General features: G+C 38.4%; 1 protein-coding gene across 5 annotated transcripts in view; it reads right to left on the reverse strand.

Annotated features, from left to right (window-relative positions):
• The window catches only part of LOC143026084 (uncharacterized), an 84,000-nt gene that overhangs the window by 40,158 nt on the left and 19,366 nt on the right, over positions 1-24,476 (reverse strand). For all 5 annotated transcript variants that reach the window (XM_076186094.1, XM_076186098.1, XM_076186084.1 and 2 more), the window contains 3 exons: positions 7,207-7,310; positions 2,694-2,786; positions 1,818-1,983 (listed from right to left, as the gene is read on the reverse strand). In XM_076186094.1, coding sequence (XP_076042209.1) covers positions 1,818-1,983; positions 2,694-2,786; positions 7,207-7,310 — 363 coding nt within the window. The remainder of the gene's footprint in view (positions 1-1,817; positions 1,984-2,693; positions 2,787-7,206; positions 7,311-24,476) is intronic.

Here is a 24,476-nt window from a genome sequence, read left to right on the forward strand (position 1 = left end):
CTTTATATCTGTATTTACCTAGTTGTATCTTATGGGAAGGGGAGCTATGCTCGTGGTGTTCCATCTTTGTATCTCAAAGTCTAGTTTGCTCTTAAACTCATGTATAGTTTTTGCACACGCTATTGTTTTATCCAGTTTGTTCCAGATAACTACCACTCTGTGTTGATTTTTTTTTTTTTTTTTTTAGGTCTCTTCTATAAATATCTTTTTTGAGTTTTTTCCTGTGCCTTTCATGATTCTGTAAATGGTCAACAGGTCACCTCTTTCTCTTCTTTGTTCCAAAGTCGGTAATTTCAATTTAGCCAGTCTCTCCTCATATGACAGGTTTGAAAGTGTTGGGGTCATTTTTGTGGTAGCTTTCTGGATTCGTTAAATTTTCTTTATATTATTTTGGGTAGTGGGTGACCATAGTGTCAAAGCATACTCCAGTCTAGGCCTTATTAGTGTGACTAGTATTTTTGTAACAATTTCTTTGTCCAAATAGGTAAAAGCCACCTTTATTGATCTTAGCAAGTTGTAAGATTCCCCGATAATTTTGTTTATCTGTTTATCAGGGGACATGTCACTTGAGATAATTACTCCCAGGTCTTTTTAAGATCCCACTTTCTTTACTTCCTTTGTTCCAATTTCATATTGTCCTGATATTCTTTTTTTACTTTTCCCAAACTCTATTATGCTACATTCCTCTATGTTGAAGTCTACTTTCCACTTTTGGCTCCATTTCCAAACCTTGTTTAGGTCTCTGTAGTGATTCACAATCCATTTCAGTATTCACTTTCCTCAGCAATTTAGATCATCTGCAAAGAAGCTCATGTAACAATTCATATTTTCATCCATGTTGTTCACATAAATTGCGTACATTATTGGAGCCAATACTGATCCTTGTGGAACTCCACTAATCACCTCCTCCCAAGCTGATGTCTTTTTATCTGAGCACTACTCTCATTTTTCTGCCATGGGAAGGGAGTGGGTGGGGGATGGGGGAAATTAAGGAGTGGTCATATGTGAATATTTTGACAGCCCCAAAGGGATTTCTTAGCCCTTGCATCACAATATGATCTATACACAGCTATTCTCCACTCACTCCTATCTCCTGCCTTCTCCCGTCCTTGCTCAACAGACATTACCCTCTTGCTCAACACCCCTTTCAACCCATCCATCCATCTCATCCTCAGTTGTACCCTCATGTTCACTCCATCCACCTCTGGCTTCTACAACTCCTTTACTAATCTTTCCTCACTCATTCTTTCCATACGTCCAAACCATTCCAATACTCATTCATCAGTCCTACCTGCCATCTCATTTTCCAGTCCTGCTCTCCTCCTCACCTCCTCATTTCTCACTCTATTCAACCTTATAATCCCTACAATACTTCTCAGGCATTTCATTTCAAACACATCTAAACTTTTCCTCTCTGCCTCTCTTAAATTCAAAGTCTCTGCTCCATACAAATCCGTCAGCACAAGCACTCTTTTATATACAGGTAATCTCCTCTTTGCATCCATGACATTTTTTAATCCCCCAAGACATTTACTTGCTTCCCTTAATCTAAAATTTTCCTCCACATCCATTTCTCCTTTTCCTGCCACATGTGACCCTAAACACCTAAAACTATCTACTTTCTCCAGCCTCTCTTCTTTACTTCCAACTCCATTTGTACATCTCATCATCCTACTTTTACCCACATTTACCTTCAACTTTTTCTTGTGATGATCATCATTACAATAATAACAATACACAAAACAAATAACAAGATAAATACAGCACTAATGTTGAGTTGATGCCACAAGGAGGAAATTTGTAACTTCATAAAATACCTTTAAGGCAGCAAGTGTGAAAAAGAAGTTGCAGTGTGTCCCATACTCTTTGACAGGTGTCTTGTAGTCCACCATCCATGTGAACACAAAGCGGAGGTACCCCAGACCAAAGAGTACCAATACTTCCTTCAAGGATGCTATTACATCTGATCTCCCTTTTCTTAATCTGAAAATAAACTATGTTATAATATGAATGCTTCAGTTCATTGATGAAAGAGCCATTTTTAAATATTTCATCACTGTTTATATGATACTATTTTCTTAAATGTGAGGGAGGCTTCCCTGAATTGAATAAGTGTTTCCTTAGCTGAATTAAAATGTCTGGCAACATCCAGACTATATGTATGAATTGAATATCACAGGTGAAGGACTAGATTTAGTCAAACAGTAAATGCAGGTGCAAAATGTTTCATAAGAACTTTATCATTTTTTTATAATAATGAATCAAAAAGTTTATAAAGAGAAAGATCTTGGGCCAAGTCCAAGGACAAAGTGTCATCACCCTGAAGGTGAGTGGTTTAGTATTAACCAGAGTAAAACTAGTGAATAGAATCACTACAGCAAAAAACAATAACCTTATATGTACATCTAAACTCCTTTAACATGGTAAACTTTAAGGATCTGGCCCCAGATGTAGGGTGGAAACAAGCCTGAAGATTGTCTCCAATAATCATGACCCTCTTCAATTTGATGTCATCTCTAAGCTGAATAAAGCGATTTGACATTAGCCAAAAAAACAAAATCTTTGTGTTTGCTGCGTCATACAGGTTAAGTTAAAAGATGAAAACATTGAGTCTTCATAGCAAAGATTATTTACATCTATTTGGTTATGAATCTCCTTTCACTTTTTCATTTAAAATATGACATCAAACAAACCTTTTACGAGAATTGGAGAGTCCCATCATTACAGCATAAGCTGGTGCCCCAATGTCCATAAGGCTGTAGCCAAATTCTTTGGTCTTTGCATGCCTGTTGGGGAAAAGAATTTAGAGCATAAGTAGCCAAAGTCAAAAGGCATAACTCCACTCCCACCAATTCCACTTCCATCCACCACCATTTCCTCCCTCTCATCTTTGTTCCTCATAGATGACAGGTCATCCCTGTATCCTGCGCATTGCCCTGGGTCAGAAGCAATGCAGCTAGACACAGTACACCCACAGTATGGTTGCTTCACTTAATGAGTGACCCACACTCTCCATCCCCACATGCAGAAAAAGAGAAGATAGGGACAAATCCCTTCAGGCTGTATCAAAATATCATTCACACGCATCCATTTCCTAAGCCCCCATCCCCCACCCACTCCCTTCCTTGCATCACCATATCATCTATACATTGGCATTCTCCACTCACTCCTACCTCCTGCCTTCTCTCTTCCTAGCTCAACAGACATACCCCTCTTGTTCAACACCCCTTTCACCCCATCCATCCATCTCATCCTAGGTCAGCCCCTCATGTTCACTCCTTCCACCTCTGCCTTCCACACCTCTTACACTAAACTTTCTTCACTCGTTCTTTCCATGTATTCAAACCATCCCAATACTTTTTCATCAACCCTATCTGCCATCTCCTTTTCCACCCCGGCTCTCCTCCTCACCTCCTCGTTTCTCACTCTATCCAACCTTTTAACCCTTACCATATTTCTCAGACATTTCACCTTAAATACATTTAAACTTTTCCTCTCTGCCTCTCTTAAATTCCATGTCTCTTCTCCAAAATCTTACTCCTAAAAAAATCTATCTTCATACCAAGGAATTTTTCCCCCTTATAAAGGAGGTAGCCAAGTCAAAAAGCACGTACCCACTCCCATACATTCCACCATCCTTTCCTCCTTATCATCTTAGCTCCTTGAGAATGCTTTAGGGACTATATGGGGGCACCCCTATGGACCAGAGCCACACATCATTTTGTCTATATTAAAAAATATCTTTACTCCTAGAGATATTATGCTACTTTATTGTGCTGCAATTGTCTCTCCATTATGCTGTTCCCTCTTAGAACTGTCTTGTACAACTTCTTTGAGTATAAATTTCCATTTTTCACCTCTGTCCCCTGTGGTAGAGGGAAGAAAGAATTCTGCCACTGTGTTTCCCCTCTAGGTCATAAAAGGCGGCTAAAGTGGGACAGACTGATGGGACTATGTATCATGTTCTCTGTAACCCTATCCTACGAGAAGTCGAGTCCTTAAAAAAGGGACAAAAACACAACAGCAGGAACCCTAAGGTTTGAATGTTTTAAAGTGTATGGGTGTGGTACAGATGAGAGTAAAAGGAAAGAGATAGGCAAAATGTTTGCGAGATGGAAGATTAATGTGTTGGGATTGAGACTAATTTGAAAGGGAGGGGTGATTTTGCGTTTGGGAGTGTAGTGGAGAGGGTGTTGAGAGTGAGGAGGGAAAGAGGAAAGGAAGAGATGGAGTGGAAGGAGGTTTCTTCAAGGTTAATGTGGATGAAGGTGAAACTGGGAAGGGAGATGTGGGGCTTTGTAAATGCATGTGGGCCTGGTAGTGAGAAGAGTGTAGAGGAAAAGGAGGCTCTTTACCCAGTTGTATTTTACGGGAAGGGAGCTATGCTCGTAGTGACCTGTTTTTATACCTTTCAGCATCAAGTTTTTTCTTAAATTCTTGTATAGTATTTGCACACACTGTGGCCTCATCCAATTTTTTCCAGATATCCACCAGTCTGTGTGGGAATCTATTCTTTTTCAGATCTCTTCTATAACAATCCTTTTTGAGTTTCTTTTCATGTCCTCTTGTTTTTCTCTTATCCCACTTTAATAAATCATCTCTGTCTAGGACTTCCATCCCTTTCATAATTCTGTAAATAGTCAGCAGATCTCCTCTTTCTCTTCTTTGTTCTAGGGTTGGTATTCCAATTTGAACAATCTTTGTTCATATGTAAATCTGGAGAGTGTTGGTGCCATCTTGCCATTACTCTTTGTATTCTTTCTAATTTCTTTATATTATTTTAATACTGGGTGTCCATAGTGTCGCAGCATACTCCAATCTTGGTCTTATCAGTGTAACTAAAATCTTCTTTACTATTTCCTCATCCAAATAGTTAAAAGCTACTTTCATCAACCTTAGTAAATTGAAGGTTTCTCAGATTATTTTATTGATATTCTTGTCTGGTGACATGTCTTTGCTGATAATTACTCCTAGATCCCTTTCCAAGCTAATTTTTTTTACTTCTTCACCAATTTTATATTTCCTCGATATTCTATTTCTACTTTTTCCGAATTCCATTATACTACATTTCTTGATGTAAAAGTTCACTTCCCACTTTTGACTCCATTTCCAGACTTTACCTAGGCCTTTCTCTAGTGATTCACAATCTTCCTCTGTACTTACTTTCTTTAGTATTTTTGCATAATCTGGGAGGAATATCAATGTAGTGATATTGGGAGATCTTGATGCTATAGTAGGGGATAAACCTATAGATGTAATTGTTGGGAAATGTGGAGTGCCTGGTAAAAATCATAGTGGAGAGTTAATGGTAATGTGTTTAGAGAGTTGATGATAGCAAACAGTGTTTAGGAAGAAAGTCAAGCATAAGTACACATGGGAGAGGGTGATGGATGAAAGGGTGGTTGATAAGGCATTAATGGACTAGGTAGAGCAATTTATTATGTTATATATTTTGTTCATTAGTTCTTCTTTACATTCTTTTAGTATCCAATTTGCAATTCCATCTGGGCCGTGTGATTTCCTGACATCAAGGTTCATTAGTTGATCCATTTTTTTTTTTTGTGTGTTATTATTTCCCTCATGGGGGGGATCATACTTCAATTTCTTTGTCCCAATGCTGTACTTTTTCTCTAGTGAAAACAGACTTGAAGTGGCTGTTCATGACTTCAGCCATTTCTAATTCTTCTGTATATTCTATATTTCCATGGCATAGTTTCACCATTTCCTGTTTATTTTTTAGTCTACCATTCCCATATCTATAGAAAAGTTTGGGTTGACTTTCACATTTTTCTATGATGTCTTTTTCATAATTTCTCTTTTCCTCTCTGCACACTCTTACATATTCACTTCTATGGTTGATATATTTGCCACTTTCTAGGTTTATTTTTCCATCTTTTCCAAGCTTTATCTCTTTCTTTTGCCTCACTGCATCTTCTGTTGAACCAGCACTTAATGTACACCTTTTCCTGTTTCTGTCTTGGTATGTATTTATTCAATCCTTCATTATAAGTTTCCATCAAAATCATCCATTTCTCTTCCACTTGTGTCTCTTCTTTGAAAAAGTTTTCCCAATTTGCATTTTGAAAGAATTTTCAAGTTTCCCAAAGTCTGTTTTGTTGTACATCAGTCTTCTTTTTCTGTATTTCTCATTTCTCTCTATATATATTTCCTCCTTTAGTTCAACCTCTATTAATATGTGGTCACTCTTCCCAAATGGTGTCTTGTATTAAATTTTATCCACAATTTCTGGTTCTGTTGTAAATATCAAATCTAGTCTCGATGGTTCTTCATTACTTCTATATATGGTATTTTCTTTTACCCATTGTGTCATTGTATGTTCTATAGTTGAGTAATACATTTCCCCATTGATCATCTCCACCTTTCACTGTCATTTTTTTTCCCAGCATATTTCTTTGCAATTAAAGTCTCCCATATGTGCCACTTTATTTCTATCCTTCAGCATCTCATTTAATGAAGATTTTGTTTCCTCTAACATTTTGGAATAATCTCTATCACAAATCATTGCAAACTTTCTACTATTCATGTCACTATCTTCAACTCTTATTGACATCTTTACTCTGTTCTTTCCATATGTAACTTTTGTAACATTTAAGTTTAACCAGGAACACGACTCCACCTTGTGTGTGTATTTACCTAGTTGTATCTTGTACTTGCTTTATGGAAATATATGGAGAAATCAGCCTATAAAAATGTTGCTCTGAGCTTCACTTACTGGAAACTTGCAATTCCTGAGTAGTCAGGATGCATCCATGGGTTCTTCTACAGATTTTATCATAGTCTTGGAACACATGTTGGACTCATGACTGATACCTGTCACTCTTCCCTACAAGTCAGAGCTTCTATACAGATCAATATATTGGGTGCTGTGACCTTACACACACACTCAATATCCCTTTGCTTAAGGGAGTGCAACATTGGCTTGCTGGCTGAGTTAAGAGGAGGAAAAGATAGGAGAGAGGGAAAAAATAAAAGAAAAAATGGGGCTGAGCCTTTTAATTTGGTTGCCAGCTCAAGGACACCCCATCATTAATGAAAGAGTTAATCTATCTTGATTTTCCCATTCTGTACTGGACAGTAACTTTACTTTTACTTTAGTATCTATGATGTTATTTCACTCATCTCTACAATGTCTCCTCCGTGATGAAAAGACTGAAACACTCATACAAATGATAAACAAAATCTTACCTTTTTGGAAAAAAATTGAAGTCAACAGCAAGAATGGCCACAACAGTGCAGATACTCAAGAAGGACCGCAGATTTGTAATGACCGACAGATGCTGTGAAGCCACCTAAATAAAAAGAAAGGTATTGTAAGTAAAATGCTTGAACAAGCCAATACCACTGTGTTTTCAGGGGCTGCAATTTCTGGGGATTTCTTCCTGTCTTCAATGTTTCTGTATGAAGGGACAGAGAGGGGGGGCTGTTGCCAATTAAATGTAGTGACCTTGCTGTGGATATGCAGTGTCTTGCTGAATTGCTTCTGACCCATGGCGATGGGCGGGATGCATTAATAACCCATCATCCAGGAGGGGTCAAGATGAAAGGGAAGAAGGCATGGTGGATTGGAGTGGAAAATGGGAGGATGAACTGGGTGGAAGTGGAATTATGCCTTTTGACTTTGACTACCTTCCTGGTAAGGGGAAAAAGAGCCCTTGATATATATTTATATTTATATATATATATATATTTATATTTATATATATATATATATATATATATATATATATATACAGTAGAAGCCCGATTTAACGAACTAATTCAGCCAAGGTCCAGTCCGCTACAGTGAATTTTCTGTTAAATTGAGCGAGTGAGCGTTGGTGTAACAGTGTTGCCAGAGCAGATTGTAAAAATGATATGTACATAAAAATTCCCTAGTGTACACACACACACACATACAGTATATATATTATTGTAAGTGAATTACAGGCAGCACAATCGTGAATTGCAAACAAACAGCAACGTGCAGTAATTTGTTGCAACATGTGTGTGTGTGTGTTGTGTAACAATGATATGAGCTGTCTGTGAATTTCAGGGAATATTAGTCATAGCTTCGTGTTTGGTTCGATGTACATAATTCTAGCGATTAATAGGACTGGGCAGTTGGTTTTTGGATAGTGAGCGTTATTGTTGTGTTGTTGCAGAAAACGTAGTTCGTTGTTATAGAAGTGTTTTTCGTGGTGATTACTCTCGCGTACTGATTTTGAATTTTCCCATCAACTTACTGTTTCATTATTTTGTTTTCCTAAAGCCGCGGGGTTCGCCCTTCCTGGCTTCGCCGGAAGCTTGGCTGCACAAATAGCGGCCTATGGCTGCAGCTTTCCGTGCTCTAATTCCTCGTTTTCCCCTTCGGCCTCGGCCTCGGGGCGGAACCCCAACACGGGATCCCCAGCACGAAGAACGCGAAGAAGAATGCAAGGAAGAAGAACGCGAAGAAGAACACGAAGTAGAATGTGAAGAACGTGAAGAAAAACGCAAAGAAGAACGCGAAGAAGAGGAATGCGAAGAAGAACGCGAAGAAGAATACCACCTGACCCCGACTTACCCAAGTGCTTTTTCAAGAATATTTTTAGGACAAAGTCACCGTAATACCACCTGTCTCCGACTTCCACAGCGTTTTTTAGAAGAATATTTTTATTTAGACTTAGATTATACCGTCTATTTCTACTTGAATATATTTCTGCTACAATTATACTTTATACATATACTGAATTATATATTATTGTATATATCATAGTATGTATATATATATATACTGTATATATTTATATACCTCCAAAGTACTAAATTATAAATTTTTCCTTGACTCCACCACCACAATCTGGTAACATCTGGTAACATTGGACTCTGAGACACGTATGTGGCCAGTTGACGGAAAATGCTTAACTTAGCGGACCGTTCCCGCTAAATTGAGATATTTCCGTAGACGCGCGTCTGGCCAGCTAGCGGAAAATGGTCAACTTAGCAGACCATTTCCACTAAGTTGAGCATTTTCATTATTGCTATTTGCAGTTTGCTAATTTGAGCTTCCGCTAAATTGAGATTCGTTAAATCGGGCTTCTACTGTATATGTATACGTATATGCATATATACATGTATATGTATATGTATATATACATGTATATGTATATGTATATATATATATATATATATATATATATACAGTCGTCCCTCGGTACTCGACCATAATCCGTTCTGAGGTGGTGGTCGAGCACCGATTTGTTCGAACACCGAAACCAATTTTCCCCTTATCACTGTCTTTCTTTGGACCCATTATTAAGGGCTAGAGCAACACGAAAAAGTTTAAATCTGGGAAGAAATACTCGAACAAACTGCGTACGTCTTAATCCGCTGTCGGTCTGAGTCGAAACTGACGCTTACCCGCTGTTCGAGCTAGTCGAGTACCGAAAATCTGTTCGAGGTCCGATGCATTTTCTACTCGAATTTTTTGGTCGAGCACCGATTTGGTCGAGTATAGAGGCGGTCGAGTACCGAGGTACGACTGTATATAAATGCAATTTCTGGTGGTGGTGGGGGGGGGGTTATAGTTCCCTCAATACTATATATTTTGCCCTCCAAAACTAGATTAGCATTTTTTTTCAATATGTTTCATTGCATTGTATCAAGTATTAGTGAATGGGTCATGAAATGGTGTATAGCTTGCAGTTATAATTATGTAGTTTGGCAGGTATAAGGAAATGGTTAATGATGTGTCTGGCAACACTATGCTGTACTTGTTTCAGTAACTTTCCTTTGGGCGGTGGCATGATGTGTGTTGTATGTTTGAGTCAGGTATTTACAATTTGGGAATGTTGAGGTCAGCAAGCCTGGAGGTATTATAAGAGGCCAGTGCCTGTTGGCACCTTGTATGCATGTGGATCACATGTCAGGCATGACATATAATGGTTAGTAATGGCATACAGATACATTGCCTCCCCAACCTCTTTGAGGTGCGTCCTCATACATCAGGTTAAGGTTGAGATGGTGGGGGTTTGACATACAATTGCAAAAGAGATATGATATTGTATCACATCACTAGTGAGAGACATTGACTTGTAAATTTTTTTTGGCTTGAATGAGTTCTAGTAAAGGGAGGGGGTTTACATATATCATATCTTGGTATGTATTTAGTAAGCTATGGTAAAATGCATCTCTTTGCACTAAAATTGTTTATCACTTTGACTGTCAGTATCGATTCTCTTTTCAATGAGACTGTATAGGAATATGACTGTTACTATAGTTTGGGATCTCTTTTCAATGAGATATTTAGTTCTGCTTTCACTGTAGTTCAGACGAGAATCAGGTAGCACTTTCACTGGGTACCATGGCTTAATGAATGACATCCTAAAAATCTGCAGTTGTTAGTTTGTGTGTGAAGTTATTTTAAGAGTATGTTTTAACATATCTGAGATATAAAGGCATATATTGAAAAAAGGTTTGCATCGCAGATTTACGTAATTCACATCGTTCCGTAAAGGGGGGACTATTCTCTTGTTTCGACGAGAACTTTATACTGTGTCAGTTTTGTACAGTTCACTAGTAGTCTCTTTTTTGTGAGATTTCACACTTTCATGTATGGGACATATAGATATCAGTGTGTGTGTGTGTATTTACCTAGTTGTATTTTACGGGAAGGGGAACTATGTTCGTGGTGTCCCGTCTTCATATCTCATTTTATCTAAACTGTTTCATGAATTGTTTTTGTACACACCACTATTTTGTTCAACTTGTTCCAGATGTCTATTACTCTATGGTGAAAGCTGTTCTTTTTCAGGTCCCTTCTATAACTGTCTTTCTTGATTTTCTTTCAGTGTCCTCTTGTATTTCTACTATCCCATTTTATTAGATCCTCTCTATCAATAGTTTCTATGCCTATCATGATTCTATAAATAGTTATCAAGTCTCCTCTCTTCTTTGTTCTGTCTGTAGTTCAAGTTTTGTTAGTCTCTCTTCGTATGATAGTTCTGAGAGTGTTGGTGCTAATTTTGTAATAGCTCTTTGAATTCTTTCAGTTTTGTTATACATTTTTTTTGTACTTAGTGACCACATCGTCACTGCATATTCCAATCTTGGTCTTATCAAAGTAACTAGTATTTTCTTCACCATTTCTTCATCCAGGTATGTAAAAGCCACTTTGATTGTTCTTATTAAATTATAAGTTTCTCCAAAAATTTTGTTTATATGCTTCTCAGGGGACATATTATTCATAATAATGACTCCCAGGTCCTTTTCATTTTCGACTTTTTTTTATTTCTTCTTCTCCCAATTTATATGATCCCACTATTCTTTTTTTGCTTCTTCCAAATTCCATTATACTACACTTTTTAATATTGAATTCCATCTCCCACTTCCTACTCCATTCCCATACTTTATTGAGATCACTCTGAAGCGACTCACAATCTTCTTCATTGTTCACTTTTTTCAACAATTTTGCATCATCTGCAAAGAAGCTCATAACTTTCAATTCCTTCATCCATATCATTAATATATATAGCAAACATTATTGGGGCCAAAACTGTTCCTTGTGTAACACCACTTATCACTTCATCCCAATTAGAGTGTTTGTCTCTTATCACCATTCTCATTTTTCTTTCATGCAAGAAGTCTTCCATCCACTTCAGTAGTTTGTCCTGTATTCCTCCTGCAGTTTCTAATTTCTTAAGCAACTTCTTATGTGCCACCTTATCAAAAGCTTTTTTCAGGTCTAGAAATGCACAATGAGCCCATCCATCTCTTTCTTGTATTACATCTATTAGCCTTGAATAGAAATACATTAAGTTTGTGACACATGATCGTCCTTGTCTACATCCAAATTGTCTTGGATTTAGTGCGTTGCTTTTTTCCATCTAGTTTTGATTATTCTTTCACAGATTTTAGCTATCATAGTTGTAAAAGAGACCAGTCTATAGTTAGTAGGATCTTCCTTGTTTCCACCTTTATATATAGTTAATATATTTGCTCTTTTCCAATCTTCTGGAACTTTTCCCTCTTTCAATGAACTGTTTATTAGGCTATGCATTTTGTCTGTTAGTTCATTACTGCATTCTTTCAAAATCCAGTTTGCCATTTCATTTGGTCCATGTGATTTTCTGACATCGAGATTACTCAAGTGTTTCATTATTTTGTTTCTTGATACTCCTATCTCTTTCATAGAGGGAACTCTCTCCTCCTATTCGATATCTCTAGGTTGTATGTTCTCCCTTGTAAACACCGATTTAAAATGCTTATTCATAATTTCTGCCATTTCTATTTCCTCCGTGTATTCAACTCCTCCTTGTCTTAGTTTCTCTAACTCTTGTTTCCTTTTCAGTTTGTTATTTACAAATCTGTAAAATAATTTTGGTTGATCTTTACAGTTTTCTATGACATCTTTTTCATATTTTATCTTTTCTTCTCTGCACACTTGTATACGTTCATTTCTATAACTAGTGTATATTTTCCATTTTTCAGGTTTTTTGTATTTTTTCCATTTTATCCAAGCTTTATCCCTTTTGTCTTTTAACTCCCTACATCTTTTGTTGTACCAGCACTTTACATATCCTTTTTCTTGGCACATACTTCTTCACTCCTTTATAAATTCTTTGAAAATACTCCATTTCTCTTCTACTGTTGTATCCTCGTTGTGTATTCTTTCCCAGTCAGGTTTTTGAAAGAATTCTTTAATTTTGTCAAAGTTTGTTTGGCGGAACCCCGCCATTTGTCCGCCTCTCTATTTGTACAACTTGTTCAAGGTAAAATTCAACTCGTCATTTGTACTTGCCCCACAATTCAGAAAGCGTTACCTTGTTACTGGTCGCACCATGTGATCACTTCAGCTTAGTCTCGTGCTAGCTTCCGTAAACTATGCATCATCCACGCAAGCTTCGTGAAACTTTGTGCTACTTTATTGTTATTTTTTGTTATCTTTATCAAAAATAGTGCAGCCATGGGTCCAAAAAAGATTAGTGATTCAATCAAGCCTAAAAGGAAAGCAGTAAGAACAACAATTGAATTGAAAAAAGAACTCATTGCGAAGTTTGAAAGTGGAACTCATATCTCTGACCTGGCAACTCAGTATGGCATGGTGAAATCAACCATATCGTCTATACTGAAAAATAAAGACATAATAAAAGAGGCTAATGTGGCAAAAGGAGTGACCGTTCCTGCTGTGAACAGGTCACCTATAATTGAACAAGTGGAAAAACTTTTGTTGGTTTGGATTAATGAAAAAAACTTGCTGGTAACAGCATTTCTGAAACAATAATTTGTGAAAAAGCAAAGTGGTTGCATGATGACCTTAAGCAAGACAGCTCTGGAACCAGTGCACAAAGTGATGAATTTAAAGCAAGTAGGGGGTGGTTTGATTGATTGATTTATGAAATTTTTGGCTTGAAGGCCAAGCGCCGGAGCTGGTAGGCCATTCAGCACATATTTATCTTATATAAATAGATAAAAATTCAAGTAAAACAGTAAAAACAATAAGCACTCACTAAAACACATCAGAACAAGATACACTCACAAGCATTTATATACACAATTTTAAGTTTCATAAAATAAATTGATGTCTTTTAAAAACTTTATAACATTCTTCACATGAGCTTCCTCCTCTAAAATTTCTTTAAAAGATAAATTTGTTAAAAAGTTTGCCCTGTGCTTATTAGAGTATGCAGGGCACTGAATTAAAATGTGTTTTCTTGTAAAAACAACTTGGCAAGTGGAACATTGGGGGGCCAGCCTTTCTGCTCCACTTGTCATCAAAAATTTATGGGTAATGTAGGAATGGCCAATTCTTAATCTTGTTAAAACAATACTTGACCTTCTGTCCAAAGAATGACACTTCCAAGGGTTCACCAAGGGGTGAATCTCTTTTAACTTGTAACTACCGTCCAGCCTTGTCCATTGTTCTTGCCACTTCTCCATTGCATAACAATGAATTACTTGTTTGAAGTCTGTATGTGGGATTTTTTTTGTCTGTTATATGGCTGAGCCTAGTAGCGGCTTTGGCTGCAGCATCGGCCTGTTCATTTCCAGTGATACCCACATGGGACGGCACCCAGCAAAAGTTTACTTTTATTTTCTTTCGGTTGTTAATAAGAATCAACCAGTCCTGTATTTCTTGGACTAAAAAGTGAAGAGGCAATAATGTATTTAGAGAGGATAGAATGCTCATGGAGTCTGTAAAAATAACAACGTTCTTATTAGATGGAACAGAATTAAAAACAAATTTGAGGGTGTTGCTGACTGCCAGCAGTTCAGCAGTAAAAACAGAGCTAAAATGAGGCAACTTTCTCTTTAAAACTGTGCTATCAGATACAACAGCACAACCAACACCATCTTGGGATTTTGATCCATCTGTATAAATAAAAATTGAATCAGCATGTACTGATAAATGTTCTAAAAATTCACCTTTTAGCTCTACAGCAGTTCTATTTTTCTTGTTTTTAAGAGGACATATTACAGTGGGGCATCGGTTCCAAGCAGGGAATTTGGGAGGCGTGATCTCAGCAATTGTATTAGGAACAATTCCTACCTTCTCTGTCCCAACTTCACATCTCACTTCTAAAGGTTTCGGCAGAGTACTTTTCCTTGGAGCTCTGTCTACCGGCTGCTTTACATATTTGAAGTTTGGATTTTGTTTTGATGTCAAGACACGAGATATATATCTAAGGCTTAATTCCTCCCTGCGAATATAGAGGGGAGGAACTCCTGCGTCCACATACAAGCTATCCACTGGAGATGTTCTATAAGCTCCCGAACAGATCCGCAAAGCCATATTGTGGACTACATCAAGCTTCTTTAATAAAGTTTTACATGCCAATCCATAAATTTGACATCCATAATCGATTTTGCTAAGGCACAATGTTTGGTAAAGCCTTATTAGTTATACAATCTGCTCCCCAGTTGAAGCGAGACACTACCTTTAGTATATTAAGTCGCTGTTTAACAGTGCATATAACCTCGTTTATGTGATGAGTGAATGTCAACCTTTTGTCTAAAAACCAGACCCAAGTATTTTACTTGATCTTCATATGGTAATATGACACCCTCTAAGAATAATGTTGGTATCTCTTCCTTGCGTCTTAGTCTGGGGAACCTAATGGCTTTTGTTTTTTCAGCAGAGAATCTGAAGCCCCTGCAATTAGCCCACGCTGTTGCTAAGTTAATAACCTCTTGAATCTTTTGGCCTGTTTCTGATGTTGTTGATTTGCTGCACACAATAGCGAAGTCATCAGCATAAGCCAATCCATGAACTCCTGCAGGAACTTGTTCTAACAAACTATTGATGGCTATGCTGAAGAGTGTAGGACTCAGAACACTTCCTTGGGGAATCCCTTCCTCTTGAAGATATGCAGAAGAGAAAGAAGAGCCCACTCTGACTTTTAGATAACGGTCAGACAATAAATCCTTTAACCCCTTCCATACGGTGCCGCACACGTAGGCGTCATGAGGAGCAAGTGGATTCGCGACGCTGCCATATCGGCGTCTTGATTATATTTATTGTAGTCGCCCCTGTGTTTTTACATTCTCCCAAATGCGCCCTGAATCCCATTCTCTGTGGTTTTCAAAATTCGCGGGTGAAAGAGAGAACGATCGATATAAGCGGTGACTATATTTTATGATGCGAATATTATTTCGTTACGTCATACGGCTGGCATTGGCTGCTGCCCGCGAGATTTAAGTCCCGTACTGAAGTGGTTAAACAATTGAACATATTACCCCCAATACCCCACTCTGCAACTTGCTTCAGAATGCCTCCCCGCCAGGTAGTATCGTAGGCATTTTTCAAGTCAAAAAACACAGCAATGCTCAAGTTCTGAATTGCAAAGGCATTCTGAATCTCACGAGTGATAAAAAGTAAGGGGTCCAGAGTGCACTTATTTCTTCTAAATCCAAACTGTCGGTTAGATAGGAGATTTTTAGATTCCAAAAACCAAACTAAATGCATATTAACCATTCTTTCCTAGATCTTACAAATGCAGCTAGTGAGAGCAATAGGTCTGTAACTTTGTGGGTGATGAGAGTCTTTTCCTGCCTTTAAGGATCCTATGATAATTGAACTCTTCCAAGATTTTGAAGATCCAGAAGACCAAAATTTGTTCAGCACATTTAAAAGGAATTCCTTCGAGGATATGGATAAATGAGCAACCATGGAATAAAGAATGTCATCATCTTCAGGAGAGGTTGGGGAGGATAAAGATAAAGCATGATCCATTTCATCCAAAGTGAAAAGAAGATTATATGCCTCCGAGTTCGTATTGGTAGAAGGAATAATTGTGGTCTTGTCTCTAATTCTTCTGAAATCATGCGAGTAATGTAGTGGACTTGAAATGTCAGCATAATGTCTTCCAAAAGCCTCTGCTACTTCTCTTGTATCTGATATAAAAGAGTCATTTATCTTGAGAATGGGCAAAGGAGATGGAGTAAACTTTCCTTGTAATTTTCGAATCCTATTCCATACTAAGGTAGGGGAAGCCATATTTCAATTCACTAATATATTTAATGAAGGATTCCCTCCTTGCTTTCTTGAAGATTTTCTTCTTTGCTTGAGCTCTTCTGTACGTTATCCTATTGACTAAACAAGGATATCTCCGATATCTCTTATAGCAAGTTCTTGTAATCTTTCTGCTTAAAGCACATTCATCGTTCCACCAGGGGACTACTGGGCGTTGAGGTTTACCAGCTGTCCTAGGAATGGATGAGAAAGCACCAGAAAGTATGATGCCTACCAGATAATCATATGCATCAGAGTTACTAGAAAAGTCACTAGTCTTATAATTAATCTCTGTGGATCTCCTAAATAATTTCCAATTAGCCTCTCCTCCTTCCATTTAGGTAAGCAAGAGGAGGGACTGTTCTTTAAATATTTGATATGGATAGGCCAGTGGTCGCTACCATGTAGATCTTCATCTATTGACCCACTGTAGTCTAATATTAAGGATGATGAACAAATAGTTAGGTCTATAGCAGAACTTGAGTTGTGAAAGACATCAAACCTAGTTTTGGAACAGTCATTCATCAAAATGACATCGTTATTATCAATAAATTCTTCAATTATATTGCCCCAGGGGTCACACATTGATTCACCCCATAGAGGTTGCTTGGCGTTAAAGTCACCCATTAAAATAAAAGGCTGAGGGAGCTGGTCGACCAAAGATTGTAGGTCATTTAACTCAAACTGACGGGAGTGGTTATATATGTCTAGGAGTCTATCTTCCAGTCCAGGTTCCAAATACAAAGAACATAAAGTGATCCATTTAGTGGTAAAGATTTGTACTGCACAAGCCTGCAACACCGAATGTAGGTGGACACTTCTGTGGTTTACAGTACCTCCATGGGCACGGCCCCCAATCATAGGAGATCTGTAAAATTTATAATTAAGTCCAACATTAGGGGTTAAATTGCCAAGCATAGTCTCTTGGAGACAAATAGCAGACACATCATGTTCTTTAAAGAGAATACGAACCTGCTCTCGATGAGAATTAAAACCTTGAATATTCCATTGAATTATAGACATTATACTGTTTTCTTATTCTTTTTTGGGTCTACTGGTCTGGGAAGAGAAGTCTAGGAGAGAGAGGGTCTACAAGATGGGTTCTTTTCTAATTTCTTTGCTTTCGCGGGTGGCATCCTCCTCTCTGACAATGGTCCGACAGATGATGTAGTCTGGATTATTAGTTCCTTTCTTAGATTGCATATCACGATTTGGGGAAGAAGATGGAGACGAGGGTGGACTGTGGAGTCTTTTACTGCACACAGCTTCAGACTCCATAGCTTTGCTTCTGTGCACCTCAACTGAGTGAGGCACATCAGTCCATGATCCCTTTATTGGGGAGCCCCCCAAGTTTGGAAGGTTGATTGATTGAGAGGAGGCTTTATTGAAGGAACCCTGTGAGGTTTCAGCAATGGGGACTTTAGGTGCCCCTCCAGATGGGTCAGGAGACATTCCCTCAACTGGGGATGAGAGAACCTCTGCAGAGGAGGGTTGAGGAGTACTAGAATTTCCAAGTTGTGGAGAAGAACGATTAGGTCTAATAGTGACTCTTTCACGCTGAGGCTTGGGTTCAGCATTAACAGAAGAATTCGTATTAGTATTTGTTTTTCTATTAGATTCTAGAGTTGGTTGATCCTCATTGCTTCTGTGCACCTCTACTGAGTGAGGCACACTAGTCAGCAATCCCTCTACTGGGGAGTCCCCCAAGTCTGGAAGAGAGATTGCCTGAGAGGAGGCTTCATTGGAAGAAGCCTGTGAGGTTTCAACAATAGAAACCTTAGGTGCCCCTCCAGATGGGGCAGGGGACACCCCTTCAACAAGGGGTGAGGAAACCTCCGCAGAGGAGGGTTGAGAAGTATTAGAAATTCCAAGTTGAGAAGAAGAAAGACGATTAGATTTGATAGTAACACTTTTACACTGAGGTTTGGGTTCAGTGTTAACAGAAGAATTCATATTGGCATTTTTATTTCTATTGGGTTCTACAGTTGGCTGATCCACTTTACTATTTGTTTTAACAACATCACTGTATCTTTTGGAATTAGTTAGTAGTCTTTTAGCATGTCCTACACTTATATGTTCTGCATGAGCTTTTAGTAGTATTTCCTGTTCCTTCTTATAAATTACGCAGTTCTTATCCCTGGCATCATGCTCTTCTTTAAAATTTATACAAACTGTTGGGCGGGAACAATCCCCATGTTCAGGCTGAGCACATATCATACAAAGTTTGTCCCTTGCACATCTGCGGGAAGGATGGCCAAAACCATAGCAGTTAAAGCACTGAAGGGGATGGGGCTTAAACTGCTTCACATAAACAATCTCTTTTTCTATCTCTACATAATGAGGTAGATCTTCACCGGAAAAACTTAGGATAATCATAGAAGAACGAGGGATTTTAACAACCTTCCAAACATTAGTTGGGCTCATTTCTAAAATTTCTTCTTCCTCAAAGTCATACAGATCTCTATTAAAAATTACCCCTTTGGCATAACTAAAGGTATAGTGGGGTTTAACTTCCTTAATGTCGGATTTCTGTCTCAAGTTAGGCACCAGGGCAGCTTGTTCATAAGATTTTACATGAATTAAGAAGGAATTTCTTCCAAATTGTGATACCTGCGAGTTAGTCAAATTACCAGAGCCAAGGTGACTCTTCAAGAATCTTCTAAACTCGAACAAGTTAGCACGTTCCTTTGCAAGAGTGATAATAAGCCACTTAGCTGGATTGGGAGGCCTCTGCACACTTTCCTTCCTTTCCTTTACCAGGTTTTCTGGATAAAAGATGTCCAGGTTAGGTGGCACTCTAGCAACAAGTTGGGCCGAAGATTCATTTTCTTTGGAATTATTATAATCCAAGCAGGCAGCAGCTGCATCCTGATTAGAAAGAAATGAGATCCAGACTAGCCAAGCTTTAAAGTTGTTAGTTAATTTAACCCTGATCTCTTTAATTTGTCCAAATTTACAGAACTTTTCATGTAAGTCTATATAACTCTTATCAAGAGAAACATATTTTAAATGTAAGACTATGACTATTAGGGGCAATGTTTGAGCTATTTATTAGTTTCTGAGTATCTAAAGATGTTTTCGTTACTTCAGAATCCATTCCAATTGTAAGTTTCTGGGCTACAGAATTATCTGTCAATGAAGTCTTAGTATTGTTACCGAAGTCCTTTTTCAAGCCGGAGTCATCAACTGGGGGTTTTACTTTTGCTGAGTCAATAGTGTCAACATTAGGATTGGCAATATTAGGAAAGGGATTGGGGGGTTTAGGTGGAGGATCAGGTAGTGGTGGTGGTTTAGAAGGTACAGTTTGGACAGCCGCCATGATCGTGTATATTTATGAGGCCACACCATATATTAAGAAAGATCAATACATAGAAGATACTGCAGTTGCTTGATGCCTCAAGCAATAAAAGAAAAGTCTCTGCAGAGTCGGGAAATTCCAGAAACGACTATTTACACATGCAGGGCCTCGGAGGTGAGTTAGAGACTTTGTCAACCCCGGGTTTGTCCTCTTTTGTTATGTCCCATTTAGGATGGGTTCGGCGTAGTCACTCTGCATGTGTACTGGATAGGGAGAAAGGAAGTTGGCAGCTTAGTACCTACCTCGCAAACATGCATTCCCCAGTCGGTGAGCTTTCGGCCCTCGCAGGGAGTAGTGACCTCGCGGTATACATCGCTACTTGACTGGGTTCAGACATGTAGCTTGGGAGGCACCAAGATACCAGAACCTTCCTTAACAAGTATTTGAGAAAAGATGGTGAAAAAGGAGAGTAAGGTAGCAAATATGAAGGATAGGGGAATTCACAAAGGAAAAGGGTGAGGGACCCCCTACCTATTCACTACCCCAAAAACCTCATCCTAAAACAACTGTCATAGGGTGAGGGCAGCAAACCCTATGAGGACTCTAGTCCATGGTCAAAGACAAGCTAGGGTCGTCAACAAAAATCTTTTGGCTCAGTTTTCGTCTGGTAGCTTAGGGCTGACCTCTCCAGTATGGTTGCACCTGGATGGCACAGCTCAGCCCATCCCTGCTACACGCAAGCCCCCCTACTACATCAAAGTACTGGGCCTCAGGGGGGTCATAAAAGAGGAGAAATCATTGCCAGGACACAAGCCTATGAAAGACAGGCTTACACTCTTGTTGTGTGCTAATGCTAGTGGGGACCTCAAAATTAAACCTTTGCTTGTCTACCACTCAGAAAACCCAAGAGTGTTCAAGAAAAATAATGTTATAAAAAGTAAACTCAGTGTAATGTGGAGGGCTAATAGTAAGGCTTGGGTAACAAGGCAGCTCTTCACCAAGTGGATACATGAAGTGTTTGCCACGAGTGTGAAAAAATATCTAGAGCAGAAAAATTTACCACTCAAGGCCCTTCTGGTAATGGACAATGCTCCTGCTCACCCTCCAGGCTTGGAGGAAGATCTGGTGGGTGAATACAGCTTCATCCAAGTGAGGTTTTTGCCCCCTAATACCACTCCTCTAATCCAGCCCATGGATCAACAGGTCATTTCAAACTTCAAAAGGCTTTACACAAAAGCACTTTTTCTAGGATGCTTTGAAGTGACCTCTGACACAGAACTCACCCTCAGGGACTTTTGGAAGAGCCATTTCAATATCCTTCATTGTTTGAGGATAATAGACAAAGCCTGGGGGGAAGTTTCTTTCAGGACAGTGAACTTTGCCTGGAAGAATTTGTGGCAAGACTGTGTGGCAACCAGAGACTTTGAAGGCTTTCATACGGAGCCTGTAGTGGTGGATGATATTGTGTCCCTAGGGAAGTCCATGGGATTGGATGTAGACAGTGATGATGTGGAGGAGTTGGTCAAAGACCATAGAAATGAGCTGACAACTGAAGAACTCCAAGAACTGCACAGGGAGCAGCAAGAAGTGGTTGAAGAACTTTCTTCTTCAGAGGAGAAAAGTAGTAAGGGAAGCATTTCCACTGCAGAAATTAAAGAACTGTGTTATCACTGGGAGAAAACACAGAGTGGTGGGAAAATGGCATCCTAACACTGCTGTGGTCAACAGGAGTATCAATTTGTTCAATAACAATGTTATTGACCATTTTAGAAAAATTCTGAGAAATCGTTAAAGGCAGACAACATTGGACAGGTTTTTAAAGAAAGAATCCCAAGATTCTTTTAGTGCAAAAAGACAGAAAAAAGAAAGAACACCAGAAAGAGAGAAAACACCTGAAGGGATGTTACCTGATGTTTATATGGAAGGGGACTCCCCTTCCAAACAGTAACATCAACATCCCTCCTCCTCCTCTACACCTTCCACTTATGCCATCAGCTCACCTCCATACAGGTAAAGTCCAGTTAAGATTTTTTTTTATTTCATGTACTGTGCAGTACTGTATATTTATTGTTTTTCATAGTTATTATGTATTCTATGCTTAAAATATTATTACAATAAGCAATAATCTGTGGGTCTGGAATGGATTAATCCAATTTACATTATTTTTTATGGGAAAAAATTATTTGCCATTCGTACAAATCGCCATTTGAACAGCCTCCTGGAACCGATTGTGTATGAATAGCGAGGTTCCACTGTATATTGTTAGTTTTTTTCATGTATTTTTCCTCATTTAGTTCCAGTTCAACCAATATATGGTCACTTTTACTTACTGGTGTTTTATATTCAATCTTGTCCACTATTTTGGGTTCTGATGTGATTATTAGGTCCAGTCTCGATGGTTTTTCATCATTTCTATACTTAGTATTCTCTTGTATCCTTTGCGTCATTGTATGTTCAATAATCATATCAAGTAATACATTTCCCCATAGGTCATCTCCACCCTTCACTGTCATCTCTTCCCAGCAGATTTCTTTACAATTAAAGTAATCCATTATAATTATTAGTCCTCCATCTTCCATTATTTTACTTAGTGATATCCTGGTGTCTTCTAACATATTTTTGTGTTCTTTCTCTTCCCATGAAGCCGTTTTAGGAGGCACATAATTTACTACAAACTTCCTGCTCTTCCTATCCTTGTCCTCCACTTCCATCATAATCATCTTTACACTATTCTTTCCATATGTGACATTCCTCACATTTATATCCTTCTTAGTCAGGAACATAACTCCACCCCCTTGTTTTACCTCTCTGTTTCTAATCCAACAATTATATGCACTATGTCCTACACTGTTGGGTGGTAGTGGACCTTTCAATTTTGTTCCTACAATTCCCATTATGTCCTGTTCTTTTTCCTTCAGGTAATCATTCAGTTCGTTCAAGCCTGTTATTAATCCATCTATATTTGTGTAAGACACTTCAAATTTTCTGCTATTTCCATCGTGTTTTCTGTTTCCCTTCCATTTTTCTCTGCTATGAACCATTTCCTCACTTTCATATTCACTACTCTCCAATAGAATTTCTCTTTTTCTGTCTGTTCTTTTCTCGTTTTTTTCCTTACCTTCTAGCCTTTTTGCTTTCTCATCCTCTCTTTCCTCTTTATTCATTTCTCTTTTTATCCATACCTGTTTAAATTGCTCACTGTCTGCTAGTTTCCCTGTTTTTGCTAAGATATTCTCTGCTGTCATTTGTGACCTGAATTTAACCTAAATTGGTTTGGTCTTATCAGTATTGAATTTCCCAAGCCCATACATTTCTTCTATTTGTTTCCCTATCTCTGGTTCATCTTCTTGAACTACTAATATACTATTTACTTTTCCTTTTCCTCCTTTATTCTTGTAGTCCTATTTAGATTATACTTCTCTTCCATCCCTAATATAATCATACATTTCTTTTTATCTGCTAAGTCTCTTACTATATTCTTCTTCTCTCTCATCACTTTAATAACTGTACCTTCAGTTTGTTCCTTCACTATATCTCTAAATTCAATTTTGTTATTCTCCTGAACCTTTTTCCAGCCACTTCTTTTGTTATGGACTCTTTATTTTCTTTATTATTCCTCTTTAATTCCACATTCTCTTCCTTTACTTCTCTTAACCGTCTTTTTAATTCTTCTTCTTTAGTTAGATTTTGATTCTCTTTTCATAGTTCTTCCAGTTTATCAACTTTCTCAGCAACTAGAGTTAATTGGTCAAACCTAAGCTTCCATTCTTCGTTAATTTTTTTTTAGTTTCTCCTCTAGATTTACTAGTCGGGGGAGGTTGTCCCCTCCTTCCTCTTTAAATCCATAAAAGCAGTTATCATCCCTTTCCATTGAGCTGCTATTATCTATATTTCTGCTCTTCACACCTCTGCTTCCTTGTTGTTTGTCTGTATATTCTGTATTCCGGGGCTTGATTGAAGTCTTGAAGCTGATGCACTGGACTTGGTTGATACTGGGCTTTGATGCATTGCACTGGGCATTCTTGTGACTTAATTGGAGTTTGATGCAGTGATGCATTGAGTTTTGTCTTGAGATTGCATTGCTGGGAATCACTGCTCCTCTAGGCTGACGATTCTAGTCATGGACTAGTGGTTTCCTTCAGAGGCTGTGTAGACTTTGGTAGACAGGTGGTTTCTCTTCGGAGGTGTAGGGAGGGGTAGCAGACTGCCACCACTGCTGCTGCCAGTTGTGTAACCGGTGAATGGTTACACCTGTGGCAAGGAATGTAAAGCCTTTTCAGGCTTTCTTGGTTTATTGTACTGAAGAGACATTTACAGCATAGGGATGTAATCCCTTTTGGGGAGAATCCCCAGGTATTCCCTCTAAAGGAGAGAGTTCTCTGCCCTCTAAGGAAAAGTTCTCTTTTTGTGTCGCTGCATATATATGTGAATATGCCTGTCTTTGGATATTTGGTGTAGGTCAACAGTTAGATCATAGGTTTGAGATTTATACAATTATATTTGTGTGTTAATTCTATTGCAATGGATCTATTTAGTATCAGTGAATGTGTCATGAAATGTTGTATGGTTTGCAGTTATAATTATGTAGTTTGGTAGGTATAAGGAAATAGTTAATGATCTGTCTGGCAACACTATGTACTAGTTTCAGTAACTTTCCATTGGGCGGTGGTGTGATGTGTGCTGTATGTT

This window comes from Oratosquilla oratoria, chromosome 1 (genome assembly GCF_046742065.1).
Source record: "Oratosquilla oratoria isolate Oo_2021 chromosome 1, ASM4674206v1, whole genome shotgun sequence".
Lineage (NCBI taxonomy): Eukaryota > Metazoa > Arthropoda > Malacostraca > Stomatopoda > Squillidae > Oratosquilla > Oratosquilla oratoria.